Below are 19,923 nucleotides of genomic sequence, written 5' to 3' on the forward strand. Positions count from 1 at the left end.
CTCACGAAACACAATTAAACTGATTGTGTTGTCCCGTTGTGTTTGCGGTACCGTTTGAATTAGCTTGGGCTTAACCTGCAAAGAGGTCAAACCTATCCTAACATAAAAAACCTAACCTAACCTAACCTAACTTAACCTCACGTAATATAATTAAACTCATTGTGGTGTCCCGTTGTGTTTACAGTACCGTTTCATTCAGCTTCGGCTTAACCTACATAGAGTTTTAACCTATCCTAACCTAACAAAACCTGACCTAACCTAGCCGAATGAAATTCAACCACGTATGTAGCTATGTAAGCGTACGGTTCTCAGTCTTAAATGTGTGCTATATTTAATAAATTAACTCGATCTTAACCTACAAATGAATCTAATTTAACAGAACCTAACGAAATTTTGCTTAACGCAACACAAATTAACTTAAGTCTTCCCGTTGTAACACAATAAAATTCATTTCATTGTACTACAGGTGGTTAAAAATTTAGACGCACATTACTCATTTACTGCTATTAATGTCAAAATATGAAAGTCCACAAGAACAGGGTTGCCAGCGTAATCGGTTAGGTTAGGTCAGGTTTTCTTAGGTTAGGATAGGTTAAACCTCTATGTAGGTTAAGCCTAAGCTGAATGAAACGGTACCGCAAACACAACGGGACAACTCAATCCGTTTAATTGTGTTTCGTGAGGTTAGGTGAGGTTAGGCTAGGTTAGATTTATTTCTAGGTTAGGCTCGAGTTGACGCATTCGATGTAGCACCCATTTGCTACTGGGAAAATATGTTTCCAGAGCTTTACGTGTAGTTCAATAAATGTCAGTTAATTCTGGTTAGGTGAGGTCAGGTTCTGTTGGGTAAAGTTATGTTAAATAAGTTGATGTCAGGCAAGAGTTGATCCTTCACAGTTGTCGACATGTTTTTGAAGTGGAAATTTGCATCACTGGCATTATTTTGAAATTTATTTGCCTCAGTGCATGATTTTTCGTCATTTTTTGAGATTATGGCTCAACGATGACGTGACGGGTGATTTTTTATACCGAATTTGAATTCAGCGCTCCAAAATCCATAGGAATACGTGTGTCTTGTTACCAGATCCGCACACTTGTTTTTTTTGTGTGGCTGTGTAATTATCTACGTTAGTTAAAATGTTTTTCTGTTTTGTTAAAAAACACAATTACTCAGGAAATGGTAAAAATTCATTGGATTTTTAAAATATAATTATACTCGTAATTTATTTATGACTTAATCTGATTTAAGTAAATTGTTTTATTTAAATTAAAAATTTTATTTCTGTACTTAACTAGATGAACCATGTCGTTTATTATATTTAGCTGTCTACTAATTCATATATTCAATTAGACGTTACTCATTAGCTTCATTTGGAACATAAAATATTTTAATTGTTAGCCATTATTAAAAATTTGCAATAAAACATATTCTTTGCTCAAATGTTAACCATTTTATGTATTGCCTAACTTTAATTCCTTATTATTGTTTACCTACTCAATACTTACAAAATACAATTTATAAATTTACGCCAACTCATTTTGTGGACCGTTATATAGCAAACGAGATTACAAGTGCACATCAGGACAGGGTAAGTAGCAAAAGTGAGTAGAGGGAAACTAAAAGGGAGGGATAGTAGAGGTTGCAAGAAAGGGAGAGGGTGGGTAAATAAGTGTGGAAGGGAGGGTTGATAGGATAGAGAGGGGAAGTAGGGGGTGGAAAAGTTCGGAGAGGGCAGAGGATACGGGAGGTAAGAAAAGTATGATGTGCACTGGAAGCAGGGGAAGTAAGGGATGGGAAAGTAGGAGAAATGATAGTAGGATGTTTTAGGTGTGCGAAACAACAGTGTAGAAATAAGAAAGGGGCGGTTGAGAGGGTAGAGAGTAGTTGTATGAAAAGTGAATATGCGGAAGTAAAGAGTGGAAAATTGAGGGTTTGAGAAGTAGGACATCGATGTCGGGCAGAGGCAGTAGGAAAATTAAAGAAAGATAAAGGAGGCAAGGGATAGTAGTAGTTGCGAGGGAATAGAAGAGACGTTTGAAAAGGTAGACAGAGTAAAGAGGGTAAGGAGGAAAAGTGAGGATGGGGAAGCAGGGGTGAAGAAGTAGGCAAGGTGTGGTGGAAACAGGAATTAAAAAAAGAAAAGTAACGCGATAGATAGTAGGGTATGCAAGGGGTGGGGTGAAGAAAGAGTGCAAAAATAAGAAAGGAGGGTTGAGAGGGGAAGTATGAAAAGTTAGAGGCGGAGAAGTAAGGGGAGGGACAGTATGGGAAATGAAAATGGGGAAGTAAAGGGTGGGAAATTGAGTGATGGAAATGTAGGGAAGGGATAATGGACATGGAAAGTAGGAAGGGATGCTTGAGAGGGGGAGTAGAAAAGTGAGGAAAGAAGAAATAGGGAGAGGGATACTCGGGGAAGCAAGTGAGGGGAAATAATTGAGAAGTAAGGAACAAAGGGATGAGAGGGTAGAGAGCGGCAGTATGGAAAGTGAAGATGGGGAATAGGGGGGTGCAGAAGTTGGGAAGGGATGTTGGCAGGGGGAAGTAGAAAAATCCAGGAGGGGATAAGTAAGGGAAGTATAGAGGGGTTTCAAGGAAAGGTTAGAGGGCTGAGAAGTAAAAAAGGGAGAGTTGAGAGGGTAGAAAGGGTAGAGTGGGTAGAAAGAGAGTAAGTAGGAAAATTAAGAATGGTGGAGTTGCGGGGTACGAGAAGTGAGTTTAGAAGGGTGGGAAGTAGAGGAAAGGAGGGGAAGTAGAGAAGAGGGAAATTTGAACTTAATCAACGTCTTAGTAGGCTACAAAACCCTTTTTCTTATAGGAACACGGCACCTAATTCATCTACTTTTTTTGTAAAGCCTTTTGTTATTGTTTTTTTGAACATTTTTATTAACTTTTTAATTTAAAACTTGCCTCGGAAACAGATTTCAGTTGGTCAACTTCTTGATGAAGATGGGAGATCTTTTCAATGTTAGAAATGGAAGCCTCTTGAAGAGATGTTCGCCATTCTCGCTCTACTTTCAACTCCCTTTCAATTCCGTTGGCCCATGCGTCCTTCGCTGCAGCTTCTGCGCCCAAATTCCTCGCCTTTTCCTCGTATCCTGTTCTGGAATTTTCTATCTCCTTGAACCTGATTAAAATCAATTAATTTTTGTAAATCAAATGCCTATCAAACGTAACAGTTTTTTGTTTGTCCATATACGGGACCGTTGTTACATGAATTATATAGATCTGAATTAAAGCTAGATTATTAGTTAGTACATGAATATTCAATCCCTTGGCGAAACACGAAAAAGCGATATAAGCTCAATTTAATTTTTGCAAATGATGAAATATTGATTCTCATTAGACAACTGAAATCACTTCCTCTATTTATACATGAACATTTATTCTTTCTTGTATCATTTTATCTGTCCCCATGAATTTTACCCAATTGTCGAAGAATTCGTGGATTTTTTCTTATTTTATAAATTGATCCTTTGAATGTACAGAATCCTCCTTTTACCTTATCAGAGAATTGGCCGCCTACTTCCGTATTCGTGAACAGGCGAGTTGCAGAATACAGAGTTGCTCATTTACTTAAATCCACTTCAAACCCCTAGAGTATCTGCTTAAAAATTTCCTATATACCATTTTCTAACCTTAATTTACTTAATTAATTAGATTAATTTAAGTGGAATTTATTTGTATTCAATTCTGATAAAAGTGCCTGCATAGATAAAACCAGACGTGAGGTAAACATCTGAGTACTTTATTTCCATACTGCATTACTTAATGATTAAAAAAGGAAATATTGACCAGATTCTCCATGACGCTTAGCAAAATATTATATTTAAATTGTCTAAACCACTTTTTGCTTATTTCCCTATTTAATTATGTATGTATGTCTTCGAGTAATCGCTCTCTTTTTTCTTTTGATATGATTACCATTTTGCATATTTGATAAATTATCTAGTTTAAAAAAAATTGTATTTGCAACAGAAATAGAGAGTTACTCAATCGTGTTCTAATTTAAAAGAAGGTTACAACTTTATCATTTTGAACCGTATTAAATTTTTAATTTTTCTGATAATAAGATTAATACTAATTAAAGAAAAATAACAGAAGGATCTCGTCCATTCTATTTATAAATATGTGACGGAACTTGAAAAAAGGCAGAATCAATTTCCATATTTTGAACATCTTCCTTAAGGGGGTAGCCAGGTTCGAAATTTTGAAAAAATCGATTCTTTTTCTTTTTCAGTCCCTATGTATCCTTAGAAATAAGGTAGAAACCCTTTTTGACCTCAGAGCCTATCAGAAGTGGCCAAAAAATGAATTGCTTCGAAAGGCCTCGAGCGGTCGGAACGCACAATTTTTCGTACTTCAAACTTCAAACGCGTTTATCTCGAAACACGTTTTTTGGGGGGTTAGTGCTTTAAAAAAAGCAAGAAAAAAACGAAAAATCACCAAAACTTTCACAATTTGTTTATTAATTAATATTTTTTCATCATTGAGGTTTATGCTATAGCCATTTATGTGCTCTTTACAAAAAATTTTGGTTTTTGTGTTTCAGATGACGCAAAGTTGAAAAATCATGGCGACTGTTTTTCAACATGGCGTCATCAGATCGCCCAGAAATTGGCCGAATATTGATGAAAAATAAAAAATAAATTTTTTTCCGTTAGTTAATAACATGCCTTACGACATACTAAAAAGTTGTAAACGTTAAATAAAAATAAATAACAAAAAACCGTTGTTGATAAAAAGGTCATTGAAACCTGACTACCCCCTTAATGAACCTTTCGTAAATCGAATACGAATTTCTGCCAGACAAAATTACCATTGGTATAGTCGTTACTCATGCGAATTTACAAAGTTCTTATAAATTATCAGATTTTAATTACGCAAGTAACAAAGATTGATCTGTACCTTGACTATAAGTTTAAAATATTCCATTGATTCATATAATTTGTTTGAAAATTTAATCTATTCAACAACCAATAAAAAAGTCGCAGCTCATTAAAGATGTGAAAAAGAAAGTATTTTAGGTTTAATTAATCATTTAACTGATTTCCAAATTTTTAGGTTAACAGAAAATTCATTAAGACTTTCTTCTTAATGAAATAATTATTTTAAATATAACTTACCTTGAATTTATGAGCCCAGAAGTTCATTAATATTAATATATCAAAAGCAAAAAAAATTATTTGCAGAAAAAAGAACAGATAATTTTAATAAGATGTAAAAAGATAAGAATTATTAATAAATAAACTTGATATATTTTCGCCTAAAAACAAATTAAAAATAAATAAACATATATTTCTATGATGTTCTTACTTAAATGTTTTAAAAATAAATAAATGAACACTAAATCTTTCCACTCAAGCGTAAATAAAATTCCAGACTATTTCTCTGTTTTCTTAGTCAGAAATTAACATTTTCGCCCTTGATTTTTAAGCGTTTATAATAATTATTATTCAATACTGATTCCATTTTTTATTTTTATATTTATTTTGTTATTATTTATTTCTGATTACACAGCTCAAGCTGCTCTCAAAACAGGAGAAACACGGTCATTTTTCAATAAAATAGGGGAATAAACTGTTTTAAATAACTTTAATGTCAGTACCATACTCCCTAAGTTTTCAATTTGGAATATATTTCATTTTCAACAAAAAAAGATGAATTTTGAACCCATAAAGACGAATTTTCAACAGAACAGTTCAATTTCGGATCACAAAATATGACTTTTTAACAAAATAGTGGAATTTTCAAGAAAATTATAAAGTTTTGCAACCAAAAATTATATAATGTTTATACAACAAAGATGAATTATGATCCTTAAATATAACAGTAGACTTTTTGAATTAAAAAAATTAACTTTCAAACAAAAAAGGATTACTTTCTAAGAAAATAGTTGAATTTTTTAAAAATAATTCAATCTTCAACCAAGTAGTACAATGGTTAACCAAAAGATATTTATTCTAGATGAAAAATATGATAGTAGACTTTTCAATTAAAAGAATTAACTTTTGACCATAAAAGATGAATTTTCCACGAAACACATTGCTTTTTTAACAAATAAATAAATTTTCAATCCAAAAGAACCTGTTTATAACAGACAAGTTAAGTTTTTTGGCTAAAAAGTCAAATGTTGTACACAGAATTTCACTTTTAAATCCCTCCCTCAAACAATTCTATAAATTAATTTTCTACCGAGAAAAATGAATATATACCAAAATAGTTGAATTTGTAACTAAAAATTACGTTTTTACCACAAGATAAATTTGTAATGCAAAACGATCAATTTTATATTTTAAAAAATGAATCTTCAACAAAGAGTTAAATTTTCGATAAAAAATGACTTTTTAACAAAATAGTTCAATTTTCAACAACAAAAAAAAGATTTTCAAATAACTTCAAATGACTTTTCAAATAGAAGGATAAATTGTTACAGAATAATTCCATTTTCAACCAAAATAGATTTTTTCTAAATTAAAAATGTGATAGTAGAATTTTCGATTAAAAAGAATTCATTTTCAACCATGAAAGATGAATTTTTTAACAAAAAAGATAACTTTTCTACAAAGACATAAATTTTCAATTCAAAAGAACATATTTTCAATAGAAAATTTAAGTTTTCTGGCTAAAAATTCAAACGTTGTAGACAGAATTTGACTTTTAAATCTCCAACAAAAATTTCGACAACAAACTTAATTTCTAACCATGAAAAATGAATTTTTAACAAAATAGTAGAATTTTCAACTAAAAAAGATGACGTTTTGAACAAAAGATAAATATTTAATGCAAAAAACAAAACAATCAATTTTATATCTAACCAGATTTTTAACCAAACAGTTAAATATCGAAACAAAAATGACTTTAACAAAATAGTTAAGTTTTCAACAACAAAAAAACAGTATTATCGACCAAATAGTAGAATTTTAAAATAAAAGAGATAATTTATGAACCCAGCATTTACTCATATACTTTTCATATAAAACCATTAACTTTCAAATTAAAAAAGATAACTTTTTACCAAATAATTAAATTTCCAGTCCAAAAGAATCTATTTCTAACAGAAATATGCAGTTTTTGAACTAAAAAGGAAAATGTTCTCGATAGAATTTGATTTATAAATCCCCCCCCCCCCATTTAAAAACTTAATTTTTGACAAAGAAAAATGAATTTTCAACAAAGTTGAATTTTCTACTAAAGAGATTACTGTTTTACCCAAAGATGAATTTTTTATTCAAAACGATACATTTTATATACAAATAGACAAATTTTCAACAAAATTGTTAAATTTTCTATAAAACAATATTGCTTTTAAAATAGTTTAATATTCAAAAAACAAACATTTTCGACCAAATAGTCGAATTTTGAACTAAAAGTAATGATTTATGAACCCAGCATATAATCACAGGCTTCTAAAAAAATCATTAACTTCCATTTAAAAAAAGGATGACTTTTTAGAAAGTAATTCAATTTTCAATCAATTATTACAATTTTTCATCGGAAGAGATTTATTCTAGATTAAAAAAATGATAGTGGAATTTTCAATTGAAAAAATTAGCTTTTAAACATAAAATATTTTCCACAAAAAAGATTACTTTTTTAACAGACAGAATTTGACTTTTAAATCTCCAAAAAAAATTTCAAAAACTCAATTTTTAAACAAGACAAATGGATTTTTAATGAAATAGTTGAATTTCCAACTAAACAAGATTACTTTTTCACCAAAAGATGAATTTTTAACGCAAAACGATAAATTTTATATCGCAACAGACGAATTTTCAACAAAAACGTTACATTTTTCATAAAAAAATATTACTTTAATAAAATAGTTGAAAATGTATACAAAAAAATATTTTTTCAACGAATAGTAGAATTTTGAACTAAAGAGATGACTTATGAACCCAGTGTATAATCATAAACTTTTCAAATAAAAAAATGATTACTTTTCACATAATAATTTCATTTTCAACCAAAAGATATTTATTCTAGATTAAACTTATGATAGTAAACTTTTCAATTAAAAAGAATGAACTATATGGTAAATTTTCCTCCAAAAAAGATTACCTTTGTATAAATAAATTTTCAATCTAAAATGACCAATTTTCAACCGAAAAGTTGAGTTTTCTAACTAAAAATTTATAATTATTAGTAATTAATTATATAAACTGAGATGAACTATGCAATCAATACAGTTCAAATATTTAAAAAGAAGTTTCAGTTCTCAAATATGAAAATGAATTTAGCATCTAAACGATGCATCAACACAAGATTTACATTTGCAAATATAACGTATAAAAACAACATTAATTTTTTAATGAAAAATTAAATATAAATTCTTAAATAACAATCGGTCTTACATATTTTAAAGGAGATGGTTATCAATATTGAATATTTATTGAAAAATTAAAACCAAATCTGATAATTATTCAGTTTTCAACCAAGTTCACAACCATTTTCCGACTGTTTAACGCAGCTCAAAATTTCAGGATAATTCCCGGTTTTTCCGGTCAGTGATAATCCTGAAATAAAGGACTTAAACCAGTTTCTTAAGTCTAACCTTGTTTAAAATAAAAAATTATCCAATTTTTTATATCATGAATTTATTCAATCATATCCTGGTACAAGCAATCTTCATCTTGATTTATTTTTGCACAAATTTTGCTCAACGCACAGTGATCTAAAATGTAAGGTTGTCTTCTATCTGCGACAGTACTTTTATTCCGAAATTCTGTATTAAATTGATTCCCGTTACATATTTTTACATTACACGAGCTCAATAAACATTTAAAAAATTACAATCTGGATAAGTAAACTTATTTTCGGCAGATTATTTTTGTTAAAAAAGAAGAACATCTTCGAATATCTGAAAAGACCATTTTTTCTTTAAAATATTGTACATTTCCTAACTGATTTTGCAAACGCAATTCTTAAATATGACCATAAGGTTTCTATGACTAGAGGAACAAATTTTTAGGGACCAGTCAAATTTCACTTTTGCATCGTTTTCAAATAACTTTTTCGCTTTTTCGTATTCGCCAAGACTTTTTCGTACTGCAAAATCATGTTAAAAAACTGTGCTCTGTAAAAAATATTTTAATGAGGCAAAAAAATAAAAAAACGTACTTTTGATCCATTCTGTTGATGGTATCAGTCATGGAAAATGTCTTAGCCTCCAGCTTAGCTATCAGTTCTGTTTTATGCCTAAGCGAGCTCTCGCACTCCTGAAAGCAACGTTTGCTAAATAAAAATGAAAAAGATGTTTTCGTAATGCCCTAATATGTATCACAATTTGTACACGTCCATAAAGATTAATCAGACATATTGTGAAATTGTGCATTTAGCATAAATTTAATTACATCGTAGGCAACATTGTATATTGACTTTCGCCTAGGCAATCAAATCAGGCACTTCAAAGAGACAAAGGCATTAAAATGCATCTTATCAAATAAATGCAGAATAAAGAAGAAATTATTGTTCAGGGTGGCGATTCCGCGGACGATTTCAAATTACCGGTCATTTTCCGGTTTACCCGGTAAAATTTTGTTTATTTTCCTGGTCAACTAATAGGAACATATTCATATTTTTCGGAAAACGAATAAATTTATTTTACGTCATGACGTTCATTCTAAACGTCCTTGAATACACAAAAAAAAGCAAAAAATTGCAAAATAAATGAATTTTTAAATTAAATTATGAATATTTAACAGAAATAATTAAATTTTTGATCAAAAAGAAGTTATTTTTAAAGAAGAAGAAGATTAATTTTCTACAAAAGAAAAAAAAAACAATTTTTCAACAAAATACATAGATTTTAACAAAATATTTGAATTTTCAACAACAAAATAATTTTTAAACGATGAGAATAAATTTCAAAGAAAAAAAATTAATTTCTACCAAAAAAAGTCGATTTTCCACCAAAAAAAAAGTAGGTTTTTAAACAAAATACTGGGAAAGGTCAATTTTCAACTAAATTGGAACGGTCAAATTTTCAGTTGGAGAAAAGACTTTCAACCAAACTGATAATTTTTTTTAATAAAATAATTAATCTTCAACTGCAATAGTAGCATTTGATACCCACAAAAAAGATGATTTTTCAACCAATGAAATTAAATTTCTACAAATTAAATGAATTTTTAAACAACAACAAAAAACATTTTAAGTTTGAAATAAAAATAATATCACTTTTTCACCAAATGATTAAATTTTCATCTAAAAAAGATAAAATTTGAATCCAAAATAGAATAGTTCAATTTTCCGATAAAATTTTAATATTTAACAAAAAAAATCATATTTTCAGGAAAAAAGTACAATTTTCGATAAAAAATTCGTTTTTATTCAAATAAAAAACAATTTTTTATCTGAATAGCTCATTTTTCAACCAAGAAAATCTATTTTGATTAAAAATGATGAATCTTCATTTGAAAAAAAAATAATTTTCAAGAAAAAAGTCTATTTTTCCACCAAGGAAATTTATTTTCAACCTAAAAGACGAATTTTCAACTAAAATGACTAATATTTAACTGGAATACTTACATTTTATACCCAAAAGATAAATTTTAAACAACAAGTTTAAATTTCAAACAAAAAAATCTCTTATAACAAAAAAAAGTGGATGTTATACGAAAAAGTCGACTTTTAGAAACATACGTGAATTTTCAAAGGAATAAATGAATTTTCAATTTAAAAAGACAAATTTACATCTAAATTGTTACATTGTGAACTAGAAAAGGTCATTTTTCTACCCAGAATAGAAGGGTTAAATTTTCAGTTGAAAAGTTTAACTTCAAGTTTTAACATGAATTTTCAAAAAAATAGTTACATTTTTAAATAAAAAATATCCATTTTTAAGAAAATAGTTTAATTTTCATCCAAATAAGATAAAATTTTAACCAAAAATAGAATAGATACATTTTCCCTTCAAAATCTAATTCTTCGCAAAAAATATCGTAGTTTCAGAAAATTGTTTAATTTTTCACTGGAATAGTTAAATTTTTAGTTCAAAAATTTATTTTCAAGAAAGTAGTTACATTTTAAAAAGAGATAAATTTTTTTATTAAACTGACGAATCTCCCAAAAACAACATCAATTTTTAATAAGAGTTTATCTTTTAAACGCAGTTGAATTTTCAAGTAACAAAGTATGTTCCCAAAAAAAAAGTAAAAAAAAATTATATTATAATTCAGAATTATTTCTTCTTTGAAATACTAGTTTTGCTCTAAAAACTACTAGAAGTACGCTCTTCTTCTAAAATTTGGCAGAAGGAACTTTTAAATTTTGTCGAATTTTGAGTTGGATCGGCTTTTTCGAACTTCTTTCTTCTAAATCCCAGTATTAATGCTTTAAAAAAATTCCCTTTGCACGTCGAAAATCCCGTGTTCCAAGTGAAATTATATTTCTTTGACCAATTATTTATTTACCGATCATTATTTTAACTCATGAGCCCTGCAACTGTAGATAAAGTAGAATGAAAGCCTAAAGTTTGTTAGGATCAGAAGTAAATTCCCGGTTTTTGAATTCAATTTGCGGTCATTTTTCGATTTTTTCCTGGTCAATAAAATTCCTAGTCATTTCCCGGTTAAGCCACTACCCTGTGTACCATGTTTTCTTTTTTATTTAACTACATTTCCGTTTTATTTTAATTAATCAATTTTAAAATCGCATACTAATTCTGCTAGAATTTCTTGATAAAACTATGCCTTTGTCACCGAAAGCCTGGAATAGATTACGAATAGCATACTTTGATAAAGTGGTCCTTGAATAAGGAAGCAAAGGAGATTTCGCGAACAGTATATGCTAATGAAGTAGTCCTCAAACGAAGAAGCAGCTGAGGTACGATACAATAAAATTTGTTTCGTAGCGAAAACAATACTTCCTGGCATCCAGCCAACACTGGAAAATCTCACTCATCAAATCAAAGCAAGGTGTACGAAAATAATAATTTTTTTCATCAGCCACCATCATTAAACAAGGCAAAATTGCATTGCAAATCATATGAGATAATATATATACATTAATAAATACAGTCCTTAACATTGCGAGAATCTTTATACAACATATCACAAGTAGACCCAAACAATCAACAATTTCGCATTTCACCTTGTTCAAAAATGAGGGTTGATACAAATCACAAAATATAGATACACGTAGAAAGTTAGAAACAGAGCTCAAATTTGAAAAAACTAATCGGTCGTTTCTGAATTATTCTCGCCGCCCTGAGCAACTTCTTCCTTCGGGTTTTCACCAGAAGTCGAGGACTGCTCTTCACTTGAAAAACAAATGCTTCGTCGATTTGTCTGATTACTCGATCGGAATTCGGGAATTTTATCTATTAAAGATTCTTTTGGAGAGGTGGGACTAGATTTGTTCAAAATCGATTTCGTGCCATTTGGAGTCGTAGGACTGCGCATTTCTCCATCCTTCATTAATCTGTTGTATTTATCGAGGTTGTTCAAAAGCTTTCCAATTTGATTTGTTTTTGCATGGAGGCGGCTCACCATCTCTCCCTTTTGTGTCAACTCGAACTCACACTCCTACAAGTGTAGATGTGTGAATAATCAAAGTTCAACAAGTCAGTCAAAAACATGTTATAATTTCTTAATTATAAAACATTTACCAAATTCTGTTGGGTCCTGGAAGGGATTGGAAATCTATTTCAAGGAAACCTTTCAAACTTCAACTGGGATTACATTATACACCGAAACCCCATTTAAGTTTACTCCTCCGAACCGAAAACATCTCACTTGGGTTTACTCGGGAACCTTCGTTCTCACCACGAGACTCGAGCCCTTCCATATGCGGATGCGATTGGTTGACATATATATGGGAAGTTTGAATGGGCGGAGCACTGAGAACTTGTTGGGGAGGTGAAAGTAAACCTAAACGAAAAACAACGCGTGAACTTAAACGAGAGTGAACTTATCCGCGCGTAAACTTAAACGGGGTTTCGCTGTAATTATTTAAATTTATTAAATCATAACAGACTATCTGAAAAAAATTAAACTGAATGACTATGACAATGTACACATGGACTAACGGCATCTTGGATAGTAACTATCTATCAGAGAATTCTATTTTCGAATTCCAAAAACCGAATACAATTTCGTTCCTGAATGAACACTCTTCTTAGGGGCTATCCATTAATTACGGAAAAGCTTTTTGGGGGAGGTGGTTCGGCAAAATTTTACAATCGGAAAGAGGTTGGGGGTAAATCGATCCCGCTACGTAATATTTTTACCAAGTCATTCCCATAGGAAATCGATGTAACCAAAATTATAATATATAATGTTAAAGTTTAATAATTTGACCATACAAAATTGTAATAAGCTTATAAGTATTTGATATCAGTATAATTAGATTAGAATTTGGATTTTTGTTCCATCATTATCTGAAAAAATATCCATAAAGGCAAAGTTTTCACAATTTTTAAAATTACTATTACCCACAAAATCATTGTACATTTTTTAAGTTTCTCGGGTGAGAAAAAAGATTTAAGAAATTTCAACGGATTTCATGTTTTTTTAAATATGAATTCGTTGTGTTTGAGTAATTTTAAGGGATTTCAATGAACTTCTCTGGAGTCCAAAGTATTTCATAAAACCTCAAATATTTCAAAGGATTTCGAAGAGTATCATTTTTTTAAACAAAATTAGAGGTGTATCTCTGAAACAAAATAACGTAATAAGCGTTTGTTACAGGTGTAAAAAAGTAGCCATTTTATGCTTGATTGACCAACAATTTTTAATGAAAGCAGAACCATAAATAAACTAATTCTTACTTTTTTGAGAACACAAGTCTTTGAAATTTTTGTGAAAACTTTTGAAATCTTTGTGCATTCGTTGAAATCTCTGAAAGTATTAAAAATATTGAAATTTTCATGGAATGTTTTAGAATCTTTTTATGTCCATTTTTTTAATTTTATGAAATCTTTAAAATATTTGTGAAAGCTTTCTTTAATCTTTATTTGTGAAATATGTTGTGTTCGTCTTAAATCATTAGAATCTTTTAAAATCTTCTCAAATTTATTTAAACTTTTAAAATAGTTAAGCATTTTTAAAATACATGTAAAACCTTTGGCATTCGTATGAAATAATTGAAATATTTGAAATCGTTTAAAATATTTCAAATTTTTCTTTGGATTTCTTGTATTCTTTTGAATTCTTTGAATTCTTTGTGAATTCTTTTTAAAATAATTTGTATTTATTTGAAATCGAGAATATTTGCAATCTGTTTAAAATCTTTTGAAATCCTAGAGATCTGGTTTAATATAACCTTTTTCAAATCTTTGAAATCTTTTGAATATTTTTAAATCATTGGAAATGTTCGAAATCTTTGAAATCTGGTCTACACGCCTTTTTTAAATCTTTGAAACAATTCAGTAGCAAGACTTCTGCTAAAGCAAATGTTTCTTTCATAATAGACTAAAATATTTAAATTACTTTTTGCATTTCAATAAATGAACTGTTTTAAAAGATTAAAAAAATGTAATTCAAGGTTTCCGTGAAAAAATCAAGGAGATTTCCAGGATTTCAAGGTTTAAAAAAAATCAAGTAAAATTCTAGGTTTTTAGTATTTTCAAGGACGCTGGACACCCTGCACAAGAATTTAGGGGTTTTGAAGAATTTCAAAAAATATTTTAAAATATTTCTTAATTTTTCAACGTATTTCATCGATTTTTAAGAATTATCAATGTTTTAGAATATTAAAAAATTCCAAGAAATTAAAAAAAATATTACATTTTATCCAATTTCACGGGATTTTAAGGGATTTTATAAAATTTTAATGTTATTTCAAATAATTCATTCACAAGAATTAAAGGATGTTGAAGGATTTCAAAGATTTGAATAGATTTTTAAATATTCCAAGGAATTCTATTTCAAGGGATTTTATAATATTTTCACGAAATTTCAATAAATTTGGTCACAAGAATTGAGGGATGTCAAGGACTTCAAACATTTGAAGAAATTTTCAAACATTCTAATGAATATCAATAGACTTCAAAGGACTTTACCATTTCTGGATATTTTTAATAATTTAAAAGAATTTTCTTGAGCTTAAAAAAATTTCAAAGGGCTTTCGAAGATTTCAAAGGATTTTTCAATTTTTCAAGTATTTTAATGATTTTATAAGACCTAAAAGGTTTTAGGATATTTTAAAAGATTCCCAAGACCTTAAGGGACTTTAAATACTTAAATTTTCCTCTAAAAAATATCAATTTCCCACAAAACATGAAATAGTTTAACTTTTAGTTCACAAAATTAATTTTAAAACAAAAAAAAAACGGAATTTCACTAAAATTATGAATCTTTAAGTAGAGTAATTGAATTTTTGACCCAAAAGATTAATTTTCTACCAAGAAGATTAGTTCGTACCCCAGAATATTAATTCTTAACTAAAATAGATCATTTTTCAACGAAAAATTGAATAATTAAATTTTTAGTCGAAAAATTAATGTTCAACAAAGAGAGGAATTTTTATCTAAAATTACGGACTATTCAACTGCTAGTATAGCTACATTTTCATCCAAAGAAAAAACCAGCATTCAATCAATAGCTTATATATCTAGGAAAATTAAAAATAATTTTACATTTTGAAAAATTATTCTAAGAGAATATTTAACAATTTTTTAAAAGATTTAAACAAAATTTTGAAAAATGATTCTAAAAGATTTTAAGAAAACTTTCTAAAATTTGCATAATAATTTTGAATCTTTTTACAACTCCTAAATATCTCTTAAAACTACTTAAATTTTGTCTACAAATCATCAGACAAAGCATCAGACCGGCAATATGAAGGACCTGGGCTCATATCCCAGCGGAGCTAGAGAACGTTTTTTTCGCAATCTTAAAAAATTAATTAATATTTTAATAATATTGATTATGACCCACTAGGCAAATAAAATTAACATCTTAAACTATTAATTAATTTCCCTAGTCAAAAAATTTACACCAATAATAAAATTTGTCTACAAATGTTCATTTGAAAATTATACATCAACATTTAAAAATTTCACTTACAAATTAAGCATTTTTCGAAATTTTACAAATTCCAGGTTTTCTATGTCAAACAATTCAGTTAAAGATTCTTTACTTTTAAATGTTTGGTTTCAATTTACTTGTCTTAAATAAAAATTCAAATTTTGCTAAATATTCAAAAATTAGTCTTTTTTTTTATTAAAAATTTCAAATTGAATGGGTTAAAAATGAAATATTTTGGACTAATACAATATTTTAAATATAATAAAATCCTTTAATTAGGAATATATTTTTATAAAGTTATTTTTAAGTTGAAAATAGTTTATAACTTTTCAGTCACACATTCACATTTGTTTAATGACTGAGACTTTCAAACTAAAACTGTTTAAGTTTTAACGTTAAAATCTGAACATTCTTAAATTTTAAACTGGTTTAAAATCGTTTTGACAAATCGTTTTTGTTCACTTTTTATTGCTTAAAGTACAGATAAATTTAAAAATATATAGTTACTTATTAAATAAAAATGTTTTTATCCAGAATTTTTAACATCAAAGGCTTTTATTTTTGATTTGTTCCAGTCTTCAAGAAAGCATTTAAGAATTCTTCGAATTCAAAATTTAAGCTTCAAAATAAAAATTTCAAATGAAAAATTTTTAACATAAAAAAATTTTGAATTACGCATTGTAAAATAAATAAAAGCATAATTGAAAAACATAAAAATGCAACTAATTATTTTAAAACTGTTGAAATCGAACGTGGACAGATTTTTCTTCAACAAAAATATGTAAAATTCCCGGTAAAAAAAATTCACTGTTATTTCCCCATTTTCCCGGTCTCAAAAATTTCACGGTCATTTCCCGGTCCAACGGCCACCCTGAACTGCACGTAAAATAGAATTCATTTTTCTAAATTGACCAAAGACATTAAATTAATGAAATCATGAGTTTTAGTGCGATCAAAATTAAGTTTCCGGTTTTTTTTCATTGAATTCCCGGCCATTACCTGGCCAATAAAATTCCCGGTCAAGTGGCCACACTGTTATTGTACCTAAATTGTATTTAATAAGATGTGGCTGAAAATTTTCAGAAAAATTACGTAACAGTCAGGAGGAGAAAATGTCCAAACCGCTTCGTTACGAATTATTCAATGGGGGGGGGGGGGCTAGCAAAAAATGTGTTCGACAATTTATGGATGGCCCCTTATCTATAGTAGAAGAAATTGCCAATTTTTTTGGTAGTCAAAAATATTCTTGAAAAATATTTCATTCTTCTGAGTCGGAATTGGAATTGAAAAAGTGGAGAATGATATGCAGGATCAAATTAAGTGAAGGTCTACGCAATCTTCCAGTAAATTACCTTTACATTGATTCATTCAATCAAGATCACATTGTCATAATCATCCCTGCTCATACGCGTCATATCACCTGTAGTTTTTTATACATTTCCAGATTGATCTGTTTGATGTCATCAAGTTGTCTTCTCAAAGACACAATCGTATCTTGCTTTTCATGAATGTCCTTTTCCAAAAGCTTCATTGCCACTTCCATTTCCGACTTAATGCTGATCTACATTCCAAAAATTATCAACAAATTTTTAACATTCTCTACCTATACTTATTAAGTGATTTTAGATTTAGAAAGGTTGGCTAACCTGAAGATCGACCTCCTTCTCTAACTCAAGTCGATGTTTCTTTTCGGATTCTAGCCTACTTCTGACTTCTTCTAATTCTACGGTCGTTTCAGAGATTTTTATGGGAGCTTTTCCATTCTGAAATGATTGTAGAAGTCATCAAATCAAAGGATCTTCAGTTCATTAAATTAATAAACCATCAAAACAATCATGAAACAATTACCTCGGTAGGATCTTTGACCTCTATGCCAAGTTCTTTTTTCAACTGTTTGTTCTCGTACTGAAGAGCAAGGTAACTATTCCTCGCAATCGAGAGATCTTCTTTCATGAGGGCGTTTGTTGTCGTCAGAGATTCAACTTTGGTTTGGAGATTTGTTACAGTCGCACTAAAATTTTGAAAGGATTGATAAACCAAAACAAAAACCTAATTTGGAACTGAACCGCCGACTGAATTTTTGCTTCCGGTGGTTCAATAATAATTACTTAACCAATTACGATAGTTACTTTAGATGCCGATTGAGTTCTTCGATATAATTCTTCTGATCTAGGACCGTTGTCATGTTGTCGTTTTCCAGCTCCTCATCAGGCAATTCACCAGGAATGTGATTACTGTTTCGAAGGTAGAGAGAGAAGTCGATGACGCCTTGCTGACAGTCGAGGTCTTCCTCCTAATTCGTTAATCATTATCGATTAGAAGCTAAATCCTATTATCGGTAGTTACTTGGATATCGACCTAATTTCTGACCTTGACGCAGAAGTTGCAGTCAATAACGTTGAGTCCGACCAGCAAACCCATTATGACTATAGCTTCCTCGCTCAACATCAAAGCGTCTGGCTCAAAGTACTCTGACAGAAGGTCATCTTTGTGATCGATCAGGACTTTCAAATAGTCAGCTAGCTTCTTTTGCATCAGTGCCATTCTCAGCCAAGCACGAGATCTTCCTAATGCCGTCCTGAAAATCAATCTAATCTCAGCAAAAAGATCCTGTGCGAATATACTTTTTAACGGATATTACTCAATGAGTTTAGCATCAATGTCGGCTAGGCTGGGCCAAAAAAGTCAAAATTCGCATTTTTTGTGAGACGCCTCCGTTTTGTTAGATACCCAAAAAGTGAAGTTCCCACAACAATAACATGGGGGATAAACAATTTTCTGTGAATTTCATCCAAAAGGTCAAAATTTCATCATTTGATGAAAACTCTTCAAATAATACGAATCCGTTATAGCTTATTAATTCCAAACTCCTTGAGCCCCTTTTATGGGGCCCCAAAAATTACCCTATGCAACTGTAATAAGATATTGGCCTTAATTACGACTCTTTTCTCATTTTTTTTCATCGATTCTGATGAATGGATAAATGACAAGACTTGATGCATTTTTTAAATTCTTTAAACAATCTTCGCTTATTTGACCAATTCGCTTATCATAGAATATCGCAAATTAAATATATTTGATTAATCCTATGGTATATTTAATCCACCTTAAGTGTTTATTTTTTGTTTCAATTGTTTCTTAAATGTTCAAATAATGAATGTTTCTTACCTTTTTAGAGTTACTTATTATTATTCAAACAATGTTTATTTGCTTAAAGTATTTATTATCTTATATGAATAAATGCCATTTTCCGAATTCTTTACCCTCATTTAAGAATTTGAAACGTGAATTTTCTCATTGTAGTCGGCTATTAATTGTTTAAATAGTTAGGTACTGTCTTTCTAAACTAACTGATAACTGTTCAAACATTTTCATTTGTTCAAACAATGAATCATCCCATAATATCGCGAAGTAATAGTATTTTCTAAAAGCTATGGTCTAATTACCAAATATGAACACCTATTTCTGAATACTTTCATTATTTTTAATTGTTACTTTTAATTTACGAATTTAAGAAATTGTTTAAGAATTAGAAAAAAGTAATGGAAAATGGTTTAAACGCCACATCCAAAAATTAGTCTGAAGCATTCAGAAAATACCATTAATTTTTACACATAAAAATAAGATGCTTAAGAATCTGAATTGATGTTCGATTTCACCTAAGTATACGACCAAATGAATTGTCATTTTTCTTCAAAAATGTTGGCTTCAAAAAAATGTTTTTCTTATGTTAAAAATGTTGTTAAATCTAAAAAATAATAATTTTATCGCCAAACTTTGTATTAATATAATGTGTTCATATTATTCACGATATTAATAAGCGATATAAAGAGATAATACATTGTTTAAGAAAATACAAATAGGTTAAAAACTCATACATCTGCTTGGATAGAAATTTAACTATTCCGTTGAAACTTTATTTTGTTTGGTTAAGGCAGTATTCTACTTTGAAAC

The 19,923-nt window shown here is 29.3% G+C and overlaps 1 protein-coding gene across 5 annotated transcripts in view; it reads right to left on the reverse strand.

Moving 5' to 3' along the window:
* Nucleotides 1-19,923, reverse strand: part of LOC117171266 (RUN and FYVE domain-containing protein 2-like) — a 63,629-nt gene that overhangs the window by 23,690 nt on the left and 20,016 nt on the right. For 4 of the 5 annotated variants that reach the window (XM_033358397.1, XM_033358398.1, XM_033358400.1 and 1 more), the window contains 7 exons: nt 18,340-18,547; nt 18,099-18,262; nt 17,818-17,980; nt 17,616-17,732; nt 17,390-17,530; nt 9,119-9,216; nt 2,909-3,125 (listed from right to left, as the gene is read on the reverse strand). In XM_033358397.1, the coding sequence (XP_033214288.1) occupies nt 2,909-3,125; nt 9,119-9,216; nt 17,390-17,530; nt 17,616-17,732; nt 17,818-17,980; nt 18,099-18,262; nt 18,340-18,547 (1,108 nt within the window). Of the gene's footprint in view, nt 1-2,908; nt 3,126-9,118; nt 9,233-12,175; nt 12,526-17,389; nt 17,531-17,615; nt 17,733-17,817; nt 17,981-18,098; nt 18,263-18,339; nt 18,548-19,923 lie in introns of all 5 variants that reach the window. The other variant, XM_033358401.1, reaches the window with a different exon arrangement.

This window comes from Belonocnema kinseyi, chromosome 4 (assembly GCF_010883055.1).
Source record: "Belonocnema kinseyi isolate 2016_QV_RU_SX_M_011 chromosome 4, B_treatae_v1, whole genome shotgun sequence".
NCBI classification, from domain to species: domain Eukaryota; kingdom Metazoa; phylum Arthropoda; class Insecta; order Hymenoptera; family Cynipidae; genus Belonocnema; species Belonocnema kinseyi.